This window comes from Chenopodium album, chromosome 9 (assembly GCF_948465745.1).
Source record: "Chenopodium album chromosome 9, dcCheAlbu1.1, whole genome shotgun sequence".
Lineage (NCBI taxonomy): Eukaryota > Viridiplantae > Streptophyta > Magnoliopsida > Caryophyllales > Amaranthaceae > Chenopodium > Chenopodium album.
This window is the reverse complement of record NC_137842.1, coordinates 69,373,583-69,389,384: the sequence shown is the minus strand read 5'-3', so window position 1 is coordinate 69,389,384 and position 15,802 is coordinate 69,373,583. Positions and strand designations below refer to the sequence as shown.

Genomic DNA, 15,802 nt, shown 5'->3' with positions numbered 1-15,802 from the left:
ATATGTAGCCTGGGTAAGAACAATTATTTAATACTCCGTATCTTTTATAATTTGGTATTAATTTAGAAATACATGATAAAAATCACGCGTAAATCAGTGTAATTTAATATTATATTTTCATATGTTTTTTTTTTTCTATTTTTAGTTCCTTATATATATAGACAGAGTTATGTATATCATTTTTCTTTGACAATTTATTAATTTTAAGCCACAATAATAATTTTGAAAATGCTATAGTAATTGAAATTTGCTTGATCCACGACGGAGACTATTATTCCCACTAATAGACCCACCTTTATAGGTCAATTTATTGTTTACCCTATTTTTGAAGAATATGAAGCAAAAATTTCCACAAAATGTTACGAACATACATAATGTATTTCTCACACGCTCTTCATATAGTACGGAGTTTGTGTAATTATCCTTCGCCAAAATTAATCACCTTTTTAAATTTTTTTTTTTTTAATGATCTCAAACACAATATTGATTTGAAAATGTTAACTTTTTTCTTTAGGGGATTGAAAATGTTAACTTCATGCTATTGTTTAGAAGAATCACGGGTAATATTTTATGTATAACTAAATAAGAAAAATGATCTTCCCTCCCAAAAAAAAAAAAAAAAAAAAAAAGAATGATCCTGTAGAATCAGCAACTAGCTTAGCCAACCTAGTTACATATCTTAAAGTTAGTTTTATCAAACACTATACTATTAACAGCTACTCACTATTCTAACAACTACGCGTTACTTGACCGTTAAAAAATACTCTCTCCGTCCCTAAATCACATAATTAAAAGAAGTAGGAATGTAATTTAGGGAAAGAGGGAGTACCCGCGCCGCCATCGCTAATTTTGTCAAATAGGACCATATTAATGGCATATTCACTTTTACTGAAATGAGCTGAACTGATCTGATTGGAGCTGAACTGATTGGAGCTGAACGAACTGAAATGAACTGAACCAAATTGAAATGAATATTTTATGAGAGAGGGAAATTAGGAGCTGAATTGAAATGAAATTAAGTAAATGTGAACCGGCCCTTAGTAATAAAACCAAATACTTTACCGTTACTACATTAAAATAAATCCTTTGCATTGTTCATTATTGCAAGTTGATAGGTAAGAATGTAAGATTGTAGGGAATCTACCAATTGCCTTCTCTTCAAGGCACAAGAGTCGCAACACTCACAAGTCACCTACCATCCTAAACACATTTTAACGGGACCCAATCCAAAACTCCATTTAGTGGCTTTCATTTTCTCTTTAGAACAAAGTGTTTGATTATTTTGCAATTAAAAATTGACTACGTAAGGTTCAAACTTCGGGGTTGAAATGTAATGACTATTATCCCTTGTTTTTCACTCTATTACAACAACGATAATATATACAGTCTCTTGATACTTTATGTTGAACTAAATATACCGATAAATTTCATTAAAGTTGTTGAGTCGAGTTTAACACCTAAACATGTACTAATGTCTAGAAAACTATACTTTTCGATCACCAGACTATGTGAAATTGCTTATCTAATTCCCTATAGGTAATCGCTTGAAATTCTTCTTAGGATATTTATTAGCCAAAACAAATTTCGATATTGAAATTTATGTATGTACATTTCAAAATCATTAGAATTATACTTCTTATATCTAATCAAACAACTAGTAAATTATTATATTAGACACCTCAATACTTCTTAGCAATAATCTTCTTCATGTTTGTGGTCAATCTTAGTGAACTATTTTAAACTCATGGATTTGAATAATTAAAGAATATTACAACAATAATTATATATTTTAATGTAGCTAGCCCAATGCAACGCATTAAAATTATAAAAATCAATTCCACAATGCAAAACACATTTGATTCTGGCCGGCCTTTTTGATTAAAATCTTGCGTTTACTTCTTATATTATTTTTGTATAGAAGTATACTTTGAATTTTTTTAATTTCATTTCTGATTTTGTTAAATTAACGAATTGTTAAATGAATTAAAAATAAGCCTTGATTAATTATAAATCATATAGCTGGTGGTTGATGGAGATTATGACTATATATATAGAAGTACACGACATTGTCAATATAATGGAAAAGTATAACTATATAACTTATCAAGTCTAGTACTCTTCAAAATGCATGTTTATACCAAAAAATTTTATGGTTTTTCTTAAATTGTAAAAACTTTAAAAATAGGAGTATAGATTTGCGAAGATATTTCTTTTTTTAAAAAATAAGGTCAAGGTTTGTATGTAAATAGTTTAAATAACTCAAAAGGTTGCATTTAATTGATATAGCAATGTTTGTGCCTAATTGAACATATATTCACAAGAATTAAACAAAAATAATGTTGATAACATGTCATTAGGCGCATCGCACTAACCACTATAGTTGATGTTGCCTTGTACACCAATGTAATTTAAAGCGTCTTCTGCACCCAAACTACAGTTGGTCAGTTTTTTTTGACAATTTTATTTTAGAAATGATTCCAATTTACTTGCTTCTACTTGATATAGTAGATCCACTGACCCATTTATTAATCACTGAGATCGGCGAAGACAGATTTAGAAGATTATTACTTAACAGCTGTGCATGATCATCTTCTGTAGGGGAAGACAATGGTGGGTTAATATTGTGCATTTTCACAACTTCCTCTGCATCATTATTGGTCATCTCCTCTGCCTGCAATGCTTCATAATCTGCGCTTTCAATCTTCTTAAGAACCTCTAAAACCTCATCCATCGACGGCCTGAATTCCTTATCATGCTGCAGACACTGGAACGCGAGTTCTGCCACCAAAATAGTCATCCTTCTAACCTTGAAATCTGATGCAAACCCGAGTTGTGGGTCTACTATCTCATCGAATGCACAACGTTGGATTCTGTTCATTGCGTAGTTAGACAGGTTGATCTCGAGTCTGTGTCTTTCCATGTCAACTGCAGGCAAGGAAGAGATGAGTTCGATGAGGACTACTCCGAAGCTGTAAACATCACTCTTATTTGTTAACTGATAGCACTGGTGGTACTCTGGGTCTAAGTACCCTGGAGTCCCCTGTGGTGCTGTTGACACATGAGTTTGATCAGCTGGGAAGAGTCTAGAAAGCCCGAAATCAGCAACTTTGACACTGAAGTTGCTGTCAAGGAGAATGTTGTTAGTTTTGACATCGCGGTGTATGATGTCTGAAGCATGGAGGTGGGTAAGGGCAGTGGCTGTTTCGATTGCTATTCTCAGTCTAACAGGCCATGGAAGGTATCCTGATTTTTTGTTTTTGCCGTACAGGTGATCAGCTACTGTACCATTTTCCACGTACTCGTATACAAGCAGGAGTTCCCTGCTGTGATGGGATGTGCAGCCGTGGAGTAACACAAGGCTATTGTGTCTTAGACGAGTGAGTATTTGAATTTCGTTCATGAACTGTTCTAATCTTTTGTAGTTCTTCTCATAAAGGCGTTTAACTGCTACTTCTCTTCCGTCTTTTAGCTTCCCTACAGGTAAAACAATTCATTTATTAGTGTAAGGGCTACTCGATCGGGCTCATTTTACAGACAGACCGAATAAGTTTTAAATAACGTAAGGCTCTGTTCTCTTCACCTTGAATATGTTGATGAAAGGTTCATTTATGTATTATATTATTATGAAATTATCGGATTTTACAAGATGTTTTGTAAGACTGATGCAAATTCATGCTTACCATAATAAACAGTTCCAAAGCCACCACTGCCAAGTTCATTGGATTGATCAAAATCTGCAGTGGCCTCAACAAGTTGAGTATAGGAGAAGAGTGGCACGCCAAAGAATTTGCTTCCGAATTCGAGGTCTGATGCATCACTGTCAAGAGAGGCACTCCGAGTTCTGAACTTCATATGATCAGACATCTTCTTATTCCGATGCCAAATGGCTATGCATATTACTACAAGAACAAGTAAACTTCCTCCCATGCCTGATCATTGGTTAAATTAATATCAAGATACAGAGTACAGCTTAAGAATATATGGAATTGGCTAATTCAGTCATTTAGGGAACGTTTAATTTACCTATGATAATTTCATTCGTTTTCGTTTGATGATTAGCTGTACCAATTTCCTTCTTCTCTGCAAATAAGTAAATGTAATGTCAATATGGCAACATAGATCGAGCTATGTATTACGGAGTAGTAATGAATATGAACTTGTTAAGAAAACGCGCTAGGTAAGTGCTGGTATAACCTCATATCAGTCATTAATAACCTGGCTGGGTTACTACAGATGCATGCTAAAAACAGGCAATTAGGCAAACATATAATGTACTGATTTCTGCTGCTTGAGTTGCAGCAATTACACAACTTAAGTACATAACAGTGATATTCTTGTTGCTGTCAGATTAGTGCTAAGTTTATAAATAAATCGCGATGAAGAGGACTAATTAATATACTAAAATAGAAGTACCTGATTTCGGACACACGAGTGACTGATGAGGTCCATCTTGGCAGTAACACACAAACTTATCCTCAGATGGATCCCCTGATGATCCGCACCTGCCACCAGACTCTTCGCACTTGGAACAGGCTGTGAAGTTCGCGGTGTACTCTAATTCAATTGTTGGATTGTTTTCAAAGGTAGTTAACAGAGAGGCATTTGTGTTTTTAAGTTGATCCAACACTTTTGTATCCACCACAAAAGTAAAATTATTGCGACAAGAGCACAACCTTTTCTTACCAAAGTAATAAGCAGCATCAAAGGAGTTGTTATAACCAATAAAATCGCTGTTGCTTTTATTGCAACTAAAAGAATTGCGTTGAGTTACATTACAATTGTTGCAATTATAGAATAATCTTATGTTGCTATAACCACTTGCTGGCTTCAATAATGTGGAATAAGATAATGCTCTATTACTCGAATCCGAATAGCAATGATCGAGCAGCTCATATTGGGATACAACCATGGTGTGGGAAGACATGTTGATGGCGCTAACATTAAACTTCATGTAGCTATGAGCATGACCTTGAAATACATTCAACACAGGGTACTTTGAATTGTTGCGACAAATGAGCTTCAAATTTGGATCCCCGCAAAATTTAGGCCTATTGTCTCCCCAAAATGGGTACCCAATATTTTGGACCTCCCCGCATGAGTACTTCAAAGAGCATGCTGCATATTGTGGAGATTGGCCATTACACAAAGAAACGGCTAAGAAAATGACCAAAGTTATGTAGGAAAAGTGTAGAAGATAGCAATAGGAAGCCATGAAATATAGGAAAATTATATGTGTTTCTTTTTTGTAGGAATATATATATGGTTGATTTACAGAAATTTATGTTTGTTGAACCATGAAATGATGAGTTACTTGTATTTTTAGCGTGATATGAACGTTATGGAACATGGAAACAAATCAAGGAGCCGCTATTGCAATGACTTAGAGACTTGACCCAAAACTTTGAGCGCCGTCCAAATGTAATCACACTATTTATGTGGCTTAGAAAATACAATATTCGTAATAATTATGGCATATACTTCACGGCGTATCAAGTTTTTTTTTTTTTTTTTCCTCCAAATATAATATTTTGTGTACCTTTCTAATTTAATCTAAAAGAACAGAACTATCAAGCATCAACCATATCAATAACAGAGATAATAAGGTGATAATACCAATATGGTTGTAGATAGATCACTAGATTGTGCCTTGTGTCGAGCTCATGTGCTTTAGGCCTAACTCTTGAACTATGTGTTGTGTCATATCAAAATTTTCAAAAGTTTGGCCCGTGCACAGCCCAAGCCCACGTGTCATTGTGCCAATCATGTGTGCTTAAAGCCAAGTTTCACTTGTGCTTAGCTTTTTGCCGTGCTAGGCAGGATTGTGTCATACAATCATACTAGTCATCCTTCTCCTAAATAAAATTGACTCAGGCAGCCCACAACCCAATATGCACACTATTGTGTGTCCGTGTAATGCCTAGGCTACATCGTGTTTTTGTCGTTTGTGGCTCCGTCTTACTTTCTTTGTGATGGTTTGAAGTATGACACAACCCAATGTCATCTTTAAAAATGTCTTAAAAATTGAATTATAAGTTACATACTGAGTGAATAAGATTATTTTGGTGTTAAAATAAATAAATAAAGATTATTCTAGATAATTTATGACTATAGAATTCTTAATCTCTTATTTAGACTTAAAGTCCAGCGTATTGGCCCCAAAACAAATCACTAAAGTGTAAAAGTCAGCCCAGTTTTTTCACGCCAACTTTTCCACATTTTTTTTGGCTGAATTTGTCTCTAGTTTAATTATTATACTACCTCCGTTAATTGTTTTGTGCAACTTTTGCCATTTTGGGATGATCGGAGTTATGTGCAACTTTCCATTTTCTTACTATTTTTAGTAAAAAAAAAAGGTGGAAATTACTGAATTACCCTTACTTAGTCCCTTTTTATTTTTTAATTGTTACCCTTAGTCTAACTTAATTACTCTAATCTAATCTAATCAGATTCCCTAAACTAATGACTCCCTCCATTTATTACCCAATTCCCACTCACATCCTCAACCACCTACAATTAATTGCGATGATTTGCCTCCTCTATTTCTTCTGGATATTTCTACTGATGAACCCTAGTTCATCATTTGGGGTTTCTCTCTCTCTCCTCTTCTTCTTCGATTTCACACTTCCTCTCTCCAGATCTAAACTCCTCTCCTTCTCTCTTTTTCAACCTCACATCCTCTGTCAACCATGATAAACCTAGATCCGTTGAAAGAAGCTTACATGGCCACCAACGACAAGGGTGAAGAGAACTTGATCCAGCATCTCATACACTGCTTTGAGACTGGTTCACCCTTCCCTCGTGCTTTCTACGAGTCCAGTGAAACGGGTCCCTATTGTACGTTATACACGTATCGGGATCTGGGTCAAGTGCTGAAAAGTGTTGATGAGGAAGAAAAAAAAAAGAGGGAGGAGGGAGAGGGTCAGTCCCGTAGGAAGTCCCTTGATTTTTCTGAGATTCAGGTGGAAATGGTGGCGGAAACTGGAGAGGGGAGTGCGGCTCCTCCAAAAAAACCTAGATCTAAGAGGGAGAGGCCTCCCTTTAAGGTGCGTGCTACTCGGAAGGCGGCGCGTGTAGCATAGCGAAGGATGCGTGGGCTTCCTGATGAGGAACTCATCGTCCTTTCATCTGATGAGGCACCTCTATCTCTTGAACCGGAATCTGACTCTAGTTCTGTTCCTGTGGTGCACTGCTCTGTGAGGCGGCTGAACCCTAGGGTTCAACCCTCCGATTAACTGCTCTCGTAACGATTCCTAACCCTAATTTCTTTATTTTAAATTTATGAGTCCCTCTTACTTGATTCTATGCTATATTGGTTATTTACTTGTGATTATGAGTCCCTGTTACTTGATTCTATGCTATATTGGTTATTTACTTGTGATTATGTGCTGGGTAATTGGTTTCAACATGATGAATTGTTGTTGTTGGTTAATTGAAGCTGATGATGTTGACGGATTTTTTGAGTTATTGGTGATGTTGGTGGATTGTTTGGGCTGGTTATTTATGTTGTTGGTGGATTGTTTGGAGGGTTAATTGTTGTTGGTGGATTGTTTGGACTGGTTAATTGTTGTTGTTGGTTAATTGAATATGGATAATTGCTGTTCTTGTTGGTTAATTGGAAATGGATAATTGTTGTTGGTGGATTGTTTGGACTGGTTAATTGTTGTTGTTGGTTAATTGAATATGGTTAATTGTTGTTGTTGTTGGTTAATTGGAAATGGATAATTGTTGTTGGTTAATTGGTTGCTCTTTTCTACTCTGAAAAGTATTGGTAATTTGTTGGCCCTAGTTATATTATTGGACTGTCCTGTGGAGATGGTTAATTGATTACCTTGCTGTTGATGGTGGTCTGTTCATGATGCTGGTCTCTACTGTTGTGTTGGCTATATTATGGGTGGAGTATGTATATCTTTGTTTATTTATGATGTTGGTTGATTGTTTGGACAATTGTTGTTGTTGGTTTATTTGGCATGAATTACTTATGGCTTGAAAAGGGAATTTGATTGATGAATGATGATGCTACCTAGTTACTGGTTTATTGTGGTGAACTTCTGATTTTTATGTCTTGTTCTCAATGATCAATTGTGTAGAGAACAGTGGTACATGTTTGAGTCCCCCTTTGCTGCTTGTGTATTAATCAGTAGGGAGTCCCAATATTACTCTGAGTACATTGTTTAAATTGAAGTCCATATGATGAAAGGACTCAATTGAATTACAAATTGAACAAGTTATTTGCTCCAACTATCACAATAATGGGATGGTTGTTGAGGTAAACTTGTTTAATTTGCTGTATTCAAGATTCAAGTATTCTTCTGATGGATTGTTTTTCATACCTCATAATGCATTCATTCCTTTCATTCCATTCAAAATGTGGCTACAAAAAGCCTATTACACAACAACTAACATATCACTGCCTTAGTGGTCTATCACATTATACATTACAAAATACACCTAACCACCTAGTCATAAACAGGACTAATAAAAATAGTGCCCAAAAAAAGAACTACACATTGTAGATGGTTATGTGTGGCAGTACATGTTGATGTTCTGAGTCTGTTTCTTTCCTTGACTTAGTCTGCATCCACCTCCATGTCCTCCTCTGCATCATGATTACCTTGAGGTGCTGGCCTAAACATTGTGTTTAGATACTCCACAGCCTCTGTTACTACTTCCTTCTGAACATGCACAACATTTGGCAGAGTTCCCAGATTTTCTAGCTTTTTCTTGTTCATGTGTGGGATTTTGTACTTGTTACCTCCTTCTGCTTTCAGTATCTTGATCATGCATCTCTGTAAAGTGACCTAAATGTACTTGTTCACTTCTGGTTTGAAGGTGTTATATGACTCGATAACTTTCTCAACAAGTTCATCTACATTTTTGGGAAAGGACTGGTACTGTAAAGATTGAATAGACCTAAACAATCCTAAATCCAACACATTTAAATCTGGTGATTGTGCTGGCTGGAAGACAAAATGTATGTTGAATCCATTTGTTGTTGTTGCTGCAATAAACTCATCATCTGTAGGTATTTGATGTGGTCTTGCATTATCCCACTGAATAATTACATTCTTAGGCTGACTTTCAGGCCACTTAGCAATTATAGCTGGTATAACTTTGTTGAGCAACATTTCTCTAATGACTTCTCTGTTTACATTTTGGAGTGCCTTTGTGACCATTGTTCCTGCTGCTCTGTTTTTACTTGATTTCTTAGCCCTCTCTTGAACTGTAAAAGGGAATATTCCATATTTCCCATCATGAATGAGTTCCCCATTAGTCCCATAAAGTGGCTTCCCAATTAGTGCCATGAACATGGCCTTTAACTTAAACCTTCTTGATTGTTGTGCCATGTATGGATCTTCTTCACTTGGAAGGAGATAAAATCTCCTCTTGTCTGGGTTCAAGTAGAACCATTTCTCATCAATGTGTATTACTCTGTCCATATCTTCAAATGTTGGGTCCTCATTTCCTAAGACAGGATTAATATGAGATAGAACCCACTTCATTCTTGCTACTTTATGGTCAGATGAAAGTGCTGGCTTGTTACTTGCAGTATGTGTTCTCAGCCTCCCCTTTTTCTTCAAATAATGAAGAGTGACATGAGAAATATTCAGTGCTGATGCATAAGACCTTTCACTCTGCCTTAAATGAAGGGGCACTGACTGTAGAAATTCATCTGTGAATTCCCTTGGTTTTGGACCTGTTCTGCCTATTTTCTTAGACCTGACATCAATCAAATTTCCCTGAGCCATCTGTTTTTTAATGTCAGTGAATATCCTTGTAATTGTTGATTTGTGAACATGGAATTGAATTGAAAGTTGCACTTCATAACCTCTTGGCAAATTACCATCTTGCATTTTGCACAACATTGCATCAACAATCTGTCTTCTTTGTTGCATTGTTAGTTGTTTCCTGTTAATGCTCTGAGTGCCTTGTTGGTCATCTTGCATGCCCTGAACTTCAGCTTCTGGTTCTGATACATGAGTCCCATTTTCTGTATCATCCTCTTGCTGCATATTCTCATTTTCAGAATCGTATTGCTCAATGTCTTCATCTTGCATCTCCTCCTCTACATCAAAGTATAATTCTGCCAACTCTTCCTCTGTCAATAATTGGTCAACATCATAAAACAGAGATTCATCAAACTCTGCCATGGCTGGTTTTGTACTTGTGTGTTTGCAGATTGCTGTAGCTGTTGATGGGCTAGCTGATGATGGTTTTTGAGGAGATGAAGCAGCCCTTCCTTTTGTGTAGATAAAGCAAGATGATGATGGTTTTATGTGAAGATTTTATGCAGCACTAATTAAATTTTTTGACTAATTATGGGCTAATTTAGGGTGCTTAGTGCTAACTTTTGGCAAACAATTTCATGATTTGGAAAACAGAATGTTTGTAATTAATGGTGGAACATTTATTGTCTTTTGGTAGTTTGGGGCTAGTATTTATAAGCCTCTAAAACAATGAATGGAATGTGGAACTTCTTATGCAATTTAAATGACAAGCTGTTTTTTTTTTTAAAATCTGTTGGAGGGAATTAAAATCCCACCAAAAAAATTCAAACCTTTTGAATTTTGGCTGAAAATTTCGGTGGGTAAGTGATTCCCTCTAAAAGCGATTGATTTCCCCACCAAAACACATGGGGGTGGCCTACCATTATCTCTCCTCCCAACTTTAATTACTTTTACAAATCAATCCTTAATCTATACCCCTCAAATTTTGCATTGGTAACCGAAAACCCCCTCAAAGTTGCACAAAACAATTAACGGAGGTAGTATATTTTATTTTATTTTAACTTTTTTTTTCTTCTTATTTTTGGACAATCACACACTTTACTTTCTTTCTTTTACTCCATGTTTTTCCAGATAATCCAATTACTCTTTATCCATCACATTCACATATGTTGAGGAATATTTGGGCCTCATCCACCGGCCATCATTATTCAAATGCCCAATAAGGTACAATATAAGTTTTTTTTTTTTTTTTTTTTTTTTTAAATTACATATAAGAAAGAATAATTTCTTCCAAAATTGCATTTTTATGAAATTTTGCAACAATCTTCTAGCTAGGAACTTTTTTTTTTTTCTTCTTACATGTTAACCAAACACAAATAATCTATAGTATATGTAGCCCAAATTAAAATCAAAATAATCAATTCCACAATGAAATGATACAATTTGAGTTTATGCACTATTGACATAACTTGCTTTAATTTCGTTTTGTGATTTCGTGGTAAAGGGTCTTTTCAAGTTGGGAGGGTGGTTACTGGTTAGGGACTTAGGGTGGATGGTAAGGTAGCAAAGCTGGTGATTATAAGATGATTTGTGACAAAATTTGTGTTTTATATAAGGTGGTTCTTGACAAATTTTCCTATTTATAAAAATTAATCTTAATTCAAATAATATTTAGCCTTTATAATCTATCTCTGCCTTTCTAATAACACCTTCAAAAACCTATCATTTCTCTTCTGAATCCTTTATATTGTGTTTCCATTGCCAAAATCTTCAAAGATTCACCAAAATTTAGCAAAAAGGCGCACCAACCATAATAAAATCATATTATGTTGAGCAATTTTCTGCACCCAAGATATAGTTGATCATTTTTTCAAAAAAAAAAAAAAAAAAAAAAAAAAAAAAAAAAAAAAAAAAAAAAAAAAATCACTGAACAATTTACTTGCTGTTGCTTGATATAGTAGATCCACTGATCCATTTATCTATCACAGAGATCGGCGAAGACAGAATTAGCTGATGATTGCTTAACAGCTTTGCATGATCATCTTCTGTAGGGGAAGGCAATGGTGTGTTACCAATATGCATTTTCACAACTTCCTCTGCAGCATTATGTACCATTTCTTCTGCCTGCAATGCTTCATAATCTGCACTTTCAATCTTCTTGAGAGCCTCTAGAACCTCATCCATTGAAGGCCTGAATTCTTTATCATGCTGCAGACACTGGAACGCGAGTTCTGCCACCAAAATAGTCATCCTTCTAACCTTGAAATTTGATGCAAACCCGAGCTGTGGGTCTACTAACTCATCAAATGCACAACGTTGGATTCTGTTCATTGCGTAGTTAGACAAGTTGATCTCAAGTCTATGCCTGTCCATATCGATTGCAGGCAGAGAAGATACTAGTTCGATGAGGACTACTCCGAAACTGTAAACATCACTCTTATTTGTCAGCTGATAACACTGGTGGTACTCTGGGTCTAAGTACCCTGGAGTCCCCTGTGGTGCTGTTGAAACATGAGTTTTATCAGTTGGGAAGAGTCTAGAAAGCCCGAAATCAGCAACTTTGACACTGAAGTTGCTGTCTAGAAGAATGTTGTTTGTCTTAACATCGCGGTGTATAATGTCTGTAGCATGGAGATAAGAGAGTGCAGTGGCTGTTTCGATTGCTATTCTCAGTCGAACAGGCGATGGAAGGAATCCTGATTTTGTGTTTTCACCGTACAGGTGATCAGCTACTGTCCCATTTTCCACGTACTCGTATACAAGGAGGAGTTCCCTGCTGTGATGTGAAGTGCAGCCGTGGAGTACCACGAGGTTATTGTTTCTCAAACGAGTAAGTATATGAATTTCATTCATAAAATGTTCTAATCTTTTGTAGTTCTTCTCATAAAGGCGTTTTACTGCTACTTCTCTTCCATCATTTAGCTTCCCTACATGCAAAAATTTCATTGTAGTATATACTTAAGGGCCAGTTCTTTTCACCTTAAAAACACGAGTTATAAGAAAAATAAATTCAAATAAGGAAAAACAAGTTTTATGTTATATATGTTTAAACAAGGGCTAATAGATTCAGACAATTATTCTTTGGTTAAATGACCGAAAACTTAAGGATGTTCTGTTTGGGACATCTGATGTAAATTCATGCTTACCGTAATAAACAGTTCCAAAGCCACCACTACCAAGTTCGTTAGCTTGATCAAAATTTCCAGTGGCCTTTACAAGTTGAGTGTAGGAGAAGAGTGTCACGCCATAGAATTTGCTTCCATATTCAAGGTCTGATGCACTACTGTCAAGAGAGGTACACCGGGTTCTGAAAATCGAGTGACCAGTCTTCTTCTTCCGGTACCAGATGGCTATGCATAATACTACAAGAACAAGTAAAACTCCTCCAATGCCTGATCATTGGTTAGTAAGGTTATGTCAGTTAATTAATAGGATCCAGCAGCTAAATTCTTATCTAGGTACAGGATAAGTAAATATTGAATTGGTCTAATTCAGAGAAAATATTGAATTACCTATACCAATTTCCGGTCTTTTCTTCTCTGCAGGAAAACAAATGAATTGTCAATTTGGTTACATATAGAGCTATGTATTGATAGATGAGTATGAAGTTGTTAAAGAAACGCGCTAGAGTAGTACAGGTATAACCTCATATTGGTCATATAACCCGGCTTGGGATGTTACAGTGAAATTCTTACTTTGGTTAGTGCCAATTTGTATCAATAATGCATGCTTACAACAAATTCAGGGTGTGGCAGGAACTGACCTGATTGAGACTTTTGAGAGCACTCGAGTTGACGAGGTCCATCCCAGCAGTAGCACACATACTTATCTGGTTTTTGGCTTGATGATCCGCATCTGCCACCAGACTTCTCACACTTAGAACACGCTGTGAAGTTGGCGTTGTACTTCATCTCAATCATCAGCCAATTTTTTGAAGCATTTTTACTTTTGGGTAGCTCACTAAACTCTCTCTTGACAACCGGAAACGTAGCATTATGCTTACAAGAGCACGACCGATGACTACTTCCACTGCTGATATCTGACGAGTTGTCAAAGTAATAATTATCAGCTGAATAACTGGAGCCATAAACCAATCTGGAGCAGTTACAAGACTTGGAAAGATATGCGGAGCAGCTAGCAGACTTGGAACAATTATGATATATGCTGATGTTCCTATAATCAACGGTCGGTTTAAGAATCGAAAACCAAGTTGAATCGCTCGTGTGATTCATATTACAATGGTCAAATATTAGGGAAATATTGATAACCATGGTGTGTGACGACGTATTAATACTTAACACATTTAATCTTGACAATCCATTATGAAATCCATATATCATAGTGTGAATGTTATCCTCCCAACAACTGAGCTTGTATTCCGAGGTTCCGCAGGACTTGGGCCTATTTTCTCCCCAAAACGGGTACGTAGTAATGTTTTGGATTTGCCCGCATGAGTAAGAGAAATCTGATGAACATGCTATATATTTATCATTTTCACCATTTGAAAACGAAATGGCTAAGAAAATGATCAAAGTTATCAAGGGAAAGTGTAAGAAGAAGAAATAGGAAGCCATTTTTCTTTAATACTGTAATAAATTTATGAGATTGTTGTGTATATACAAACATACATTCATTCGTATAATTGAACCATCAAGTATTGAATGTCATTATTATTCTTTAACGTGCTAAACAAGAGCTGACTTTGAGACGAGACTTGCTTTCTCAAGTCTTTCAACGTTCAAGCCCAAAACTTTGAGCGCCGCCCTTGATAACCGATGTTCACACTATTGTATGGCTTAGAAAATATGGCGTATATTTTCGTGACATTTTTGGAATTGCATTACTATTATTTTTTTAAAATTAGAATCTTGTAGCAAATTATTCATATTAGACTATTAGAGCAACTCTAATAGTTGTAGACTTGTAGATAGATACTTGCTTGGAATTGTTAATAATTCCTATCTATTAGTTTCGCCATTGAAGCTAAAAAATGTAATTAGTTTGACCAAGCAAATTGAAAAGAAATTTACCAAATTTATTTATATATAAAAAATGAAATAAATTAAATAGTTAATACGAAGTAAGACATTTATTGATGACCAATATCCCACGATATTGTAGTGTCCGTCTTATAAGTCCATCCAATGATCCTGATCGAACCTCAATCCTATGTAGACCTGGTTATTGGGCGGGTCGGGTCAGGGTCGGTGCGGGTCGGTTGCGGGTCAGGGTCAAAGAGGGTCATATTTTATAGGGTCGGGACAATGCAAGCCGCAGATCGATAATGGGCGGGCCTACAAAATATCAATTAAAATAAATATTGGACAAAGCCATAATTAAATACATATGAATACAAATTAATCTATATAATTATTTTAACATTATGTATTTTCCTTATCAACTAAATTGGAAAAATATATTGGCCCTATATTGACACTACCCAATAAGGGCCCTGTCCATTAATAGCCCTGTCCATTAAAAGCCCTATAAACTTAGCTCTGACCCTATTATCATTGGGCTACCCTGTCCAATAACCACCTCTAATCCTATGATAGGAATCCTCACCCTTACAGAGTGTCTTTAATTGAACTCTTATTTTCAAAATTAAAAGATACAATATTTTTTACTAGACCATACTTAACTTAATATGAATAATACATCACATCATTCAAGGTTCAATTTTTAGACTGTACCAGTACTAATTATAATTGACATACTTCGTATTACTATTATATTATACTAAAGTACTGCCTATTGGCCTTGACCCAAAACATATCACTATAGTCAACCCAGTATTTTACGCTAACTTTTCCACATTTTCTTAGTTGAATCTCTATTTTTTTCCAAGTAGTCAATTCTTTGACCAGAGGATAACATCCTACTCTTTTTCCATCACATATTTTGGTATCCCATGAATACGTGTGCTTCTTCAGTTCTTCCACAGTTCCACCGACCATTATTTTGGTATCATGCTAAATTTTGCTATACAAGTATTCTGTAAATGTTTATTTGGTTGACAATAAAAATATATTTCTAGAAATATATTTTTATAAAATTTTACTTGATATGATCAACTA

The 15,802-nt window shown here is 35.6% G+C and overlaps 3 protein-coding genes across 3 annotated transcripts; all 3 read right to left on the bottom strand.

The window, feature by feature from the left end:
• Positions 1-2,339: 2,339 nt before the first annotated feature.
• Positions 2,340-5,376, bottom strand: LOC145560364 (LEAF RUST 10 DISEASE-RESISTANCE LOCUS RECEPTOR-LIKE PROTEIN KINASE-like 1.2). Its single transcript, XM_081621613.1, has 4 exons — positions 4,414-5,376; positions 4,024-4,080; positions 3,681-3,929; positions 2,340-3,474 (listed from the first exon to the last, which is right to left on the bottom strand). Exons 1-4 carry the CDS (start codon positions 5,210-5,212, stop codon positions 2,483-2,485), a joined length of 2,097 nt encoding a protein of 698 aa, XP_081477739.1. The 5' UTR covers positions 5,213-5,376; the 3' UTR covers positions 2,340-2,482.
• Positions 5,377-8,798: 3,422 nt separating this feature from the next.
• Positions 8,799-10,148, bottom strand: LOC145558084 (uncharacterized). The gene has a single exon (XM_081619233.1). The coding sequence runs from the start codon at positions 10,146-10,148 to the stop codon at positions 8,799-8,801; it is 1,350 nt and encodes a 449-aa protein (XP_081475359.1).
• A 177-nt stretch (positions 10,149-10,325) lies between these two features.
• On the bottom strand, positions 10,326-14,195 carry LOC145560363 (LEAF RUST 10 DISEASE-RESISTANCE LOCUS RECEPTOR-LIKE PROTEIN KINASE-like 1.1). The gene is made up of 4 exons (XM_081621612.1): positions 13,489-14,195; positions 13,238-13,264; positions 12,872-13,117; positions 10,326-12,652 (listed from the first exon to the last, which is right to left on the bottom strand). Exons 1-4 carry the CDS (start codon positions 14,063-14,065, stop codon positions 11,661-11,663), a joined length of 1,842 nt encoding a protein of 613 aa, XP_081477738.1. The 5' UTR covers positions 14,066-14,195; the 3' UTR covers positions 10,326-11,660.
• Positions 14,196-15,802: the final 1,607 nt, after the last annotated feature.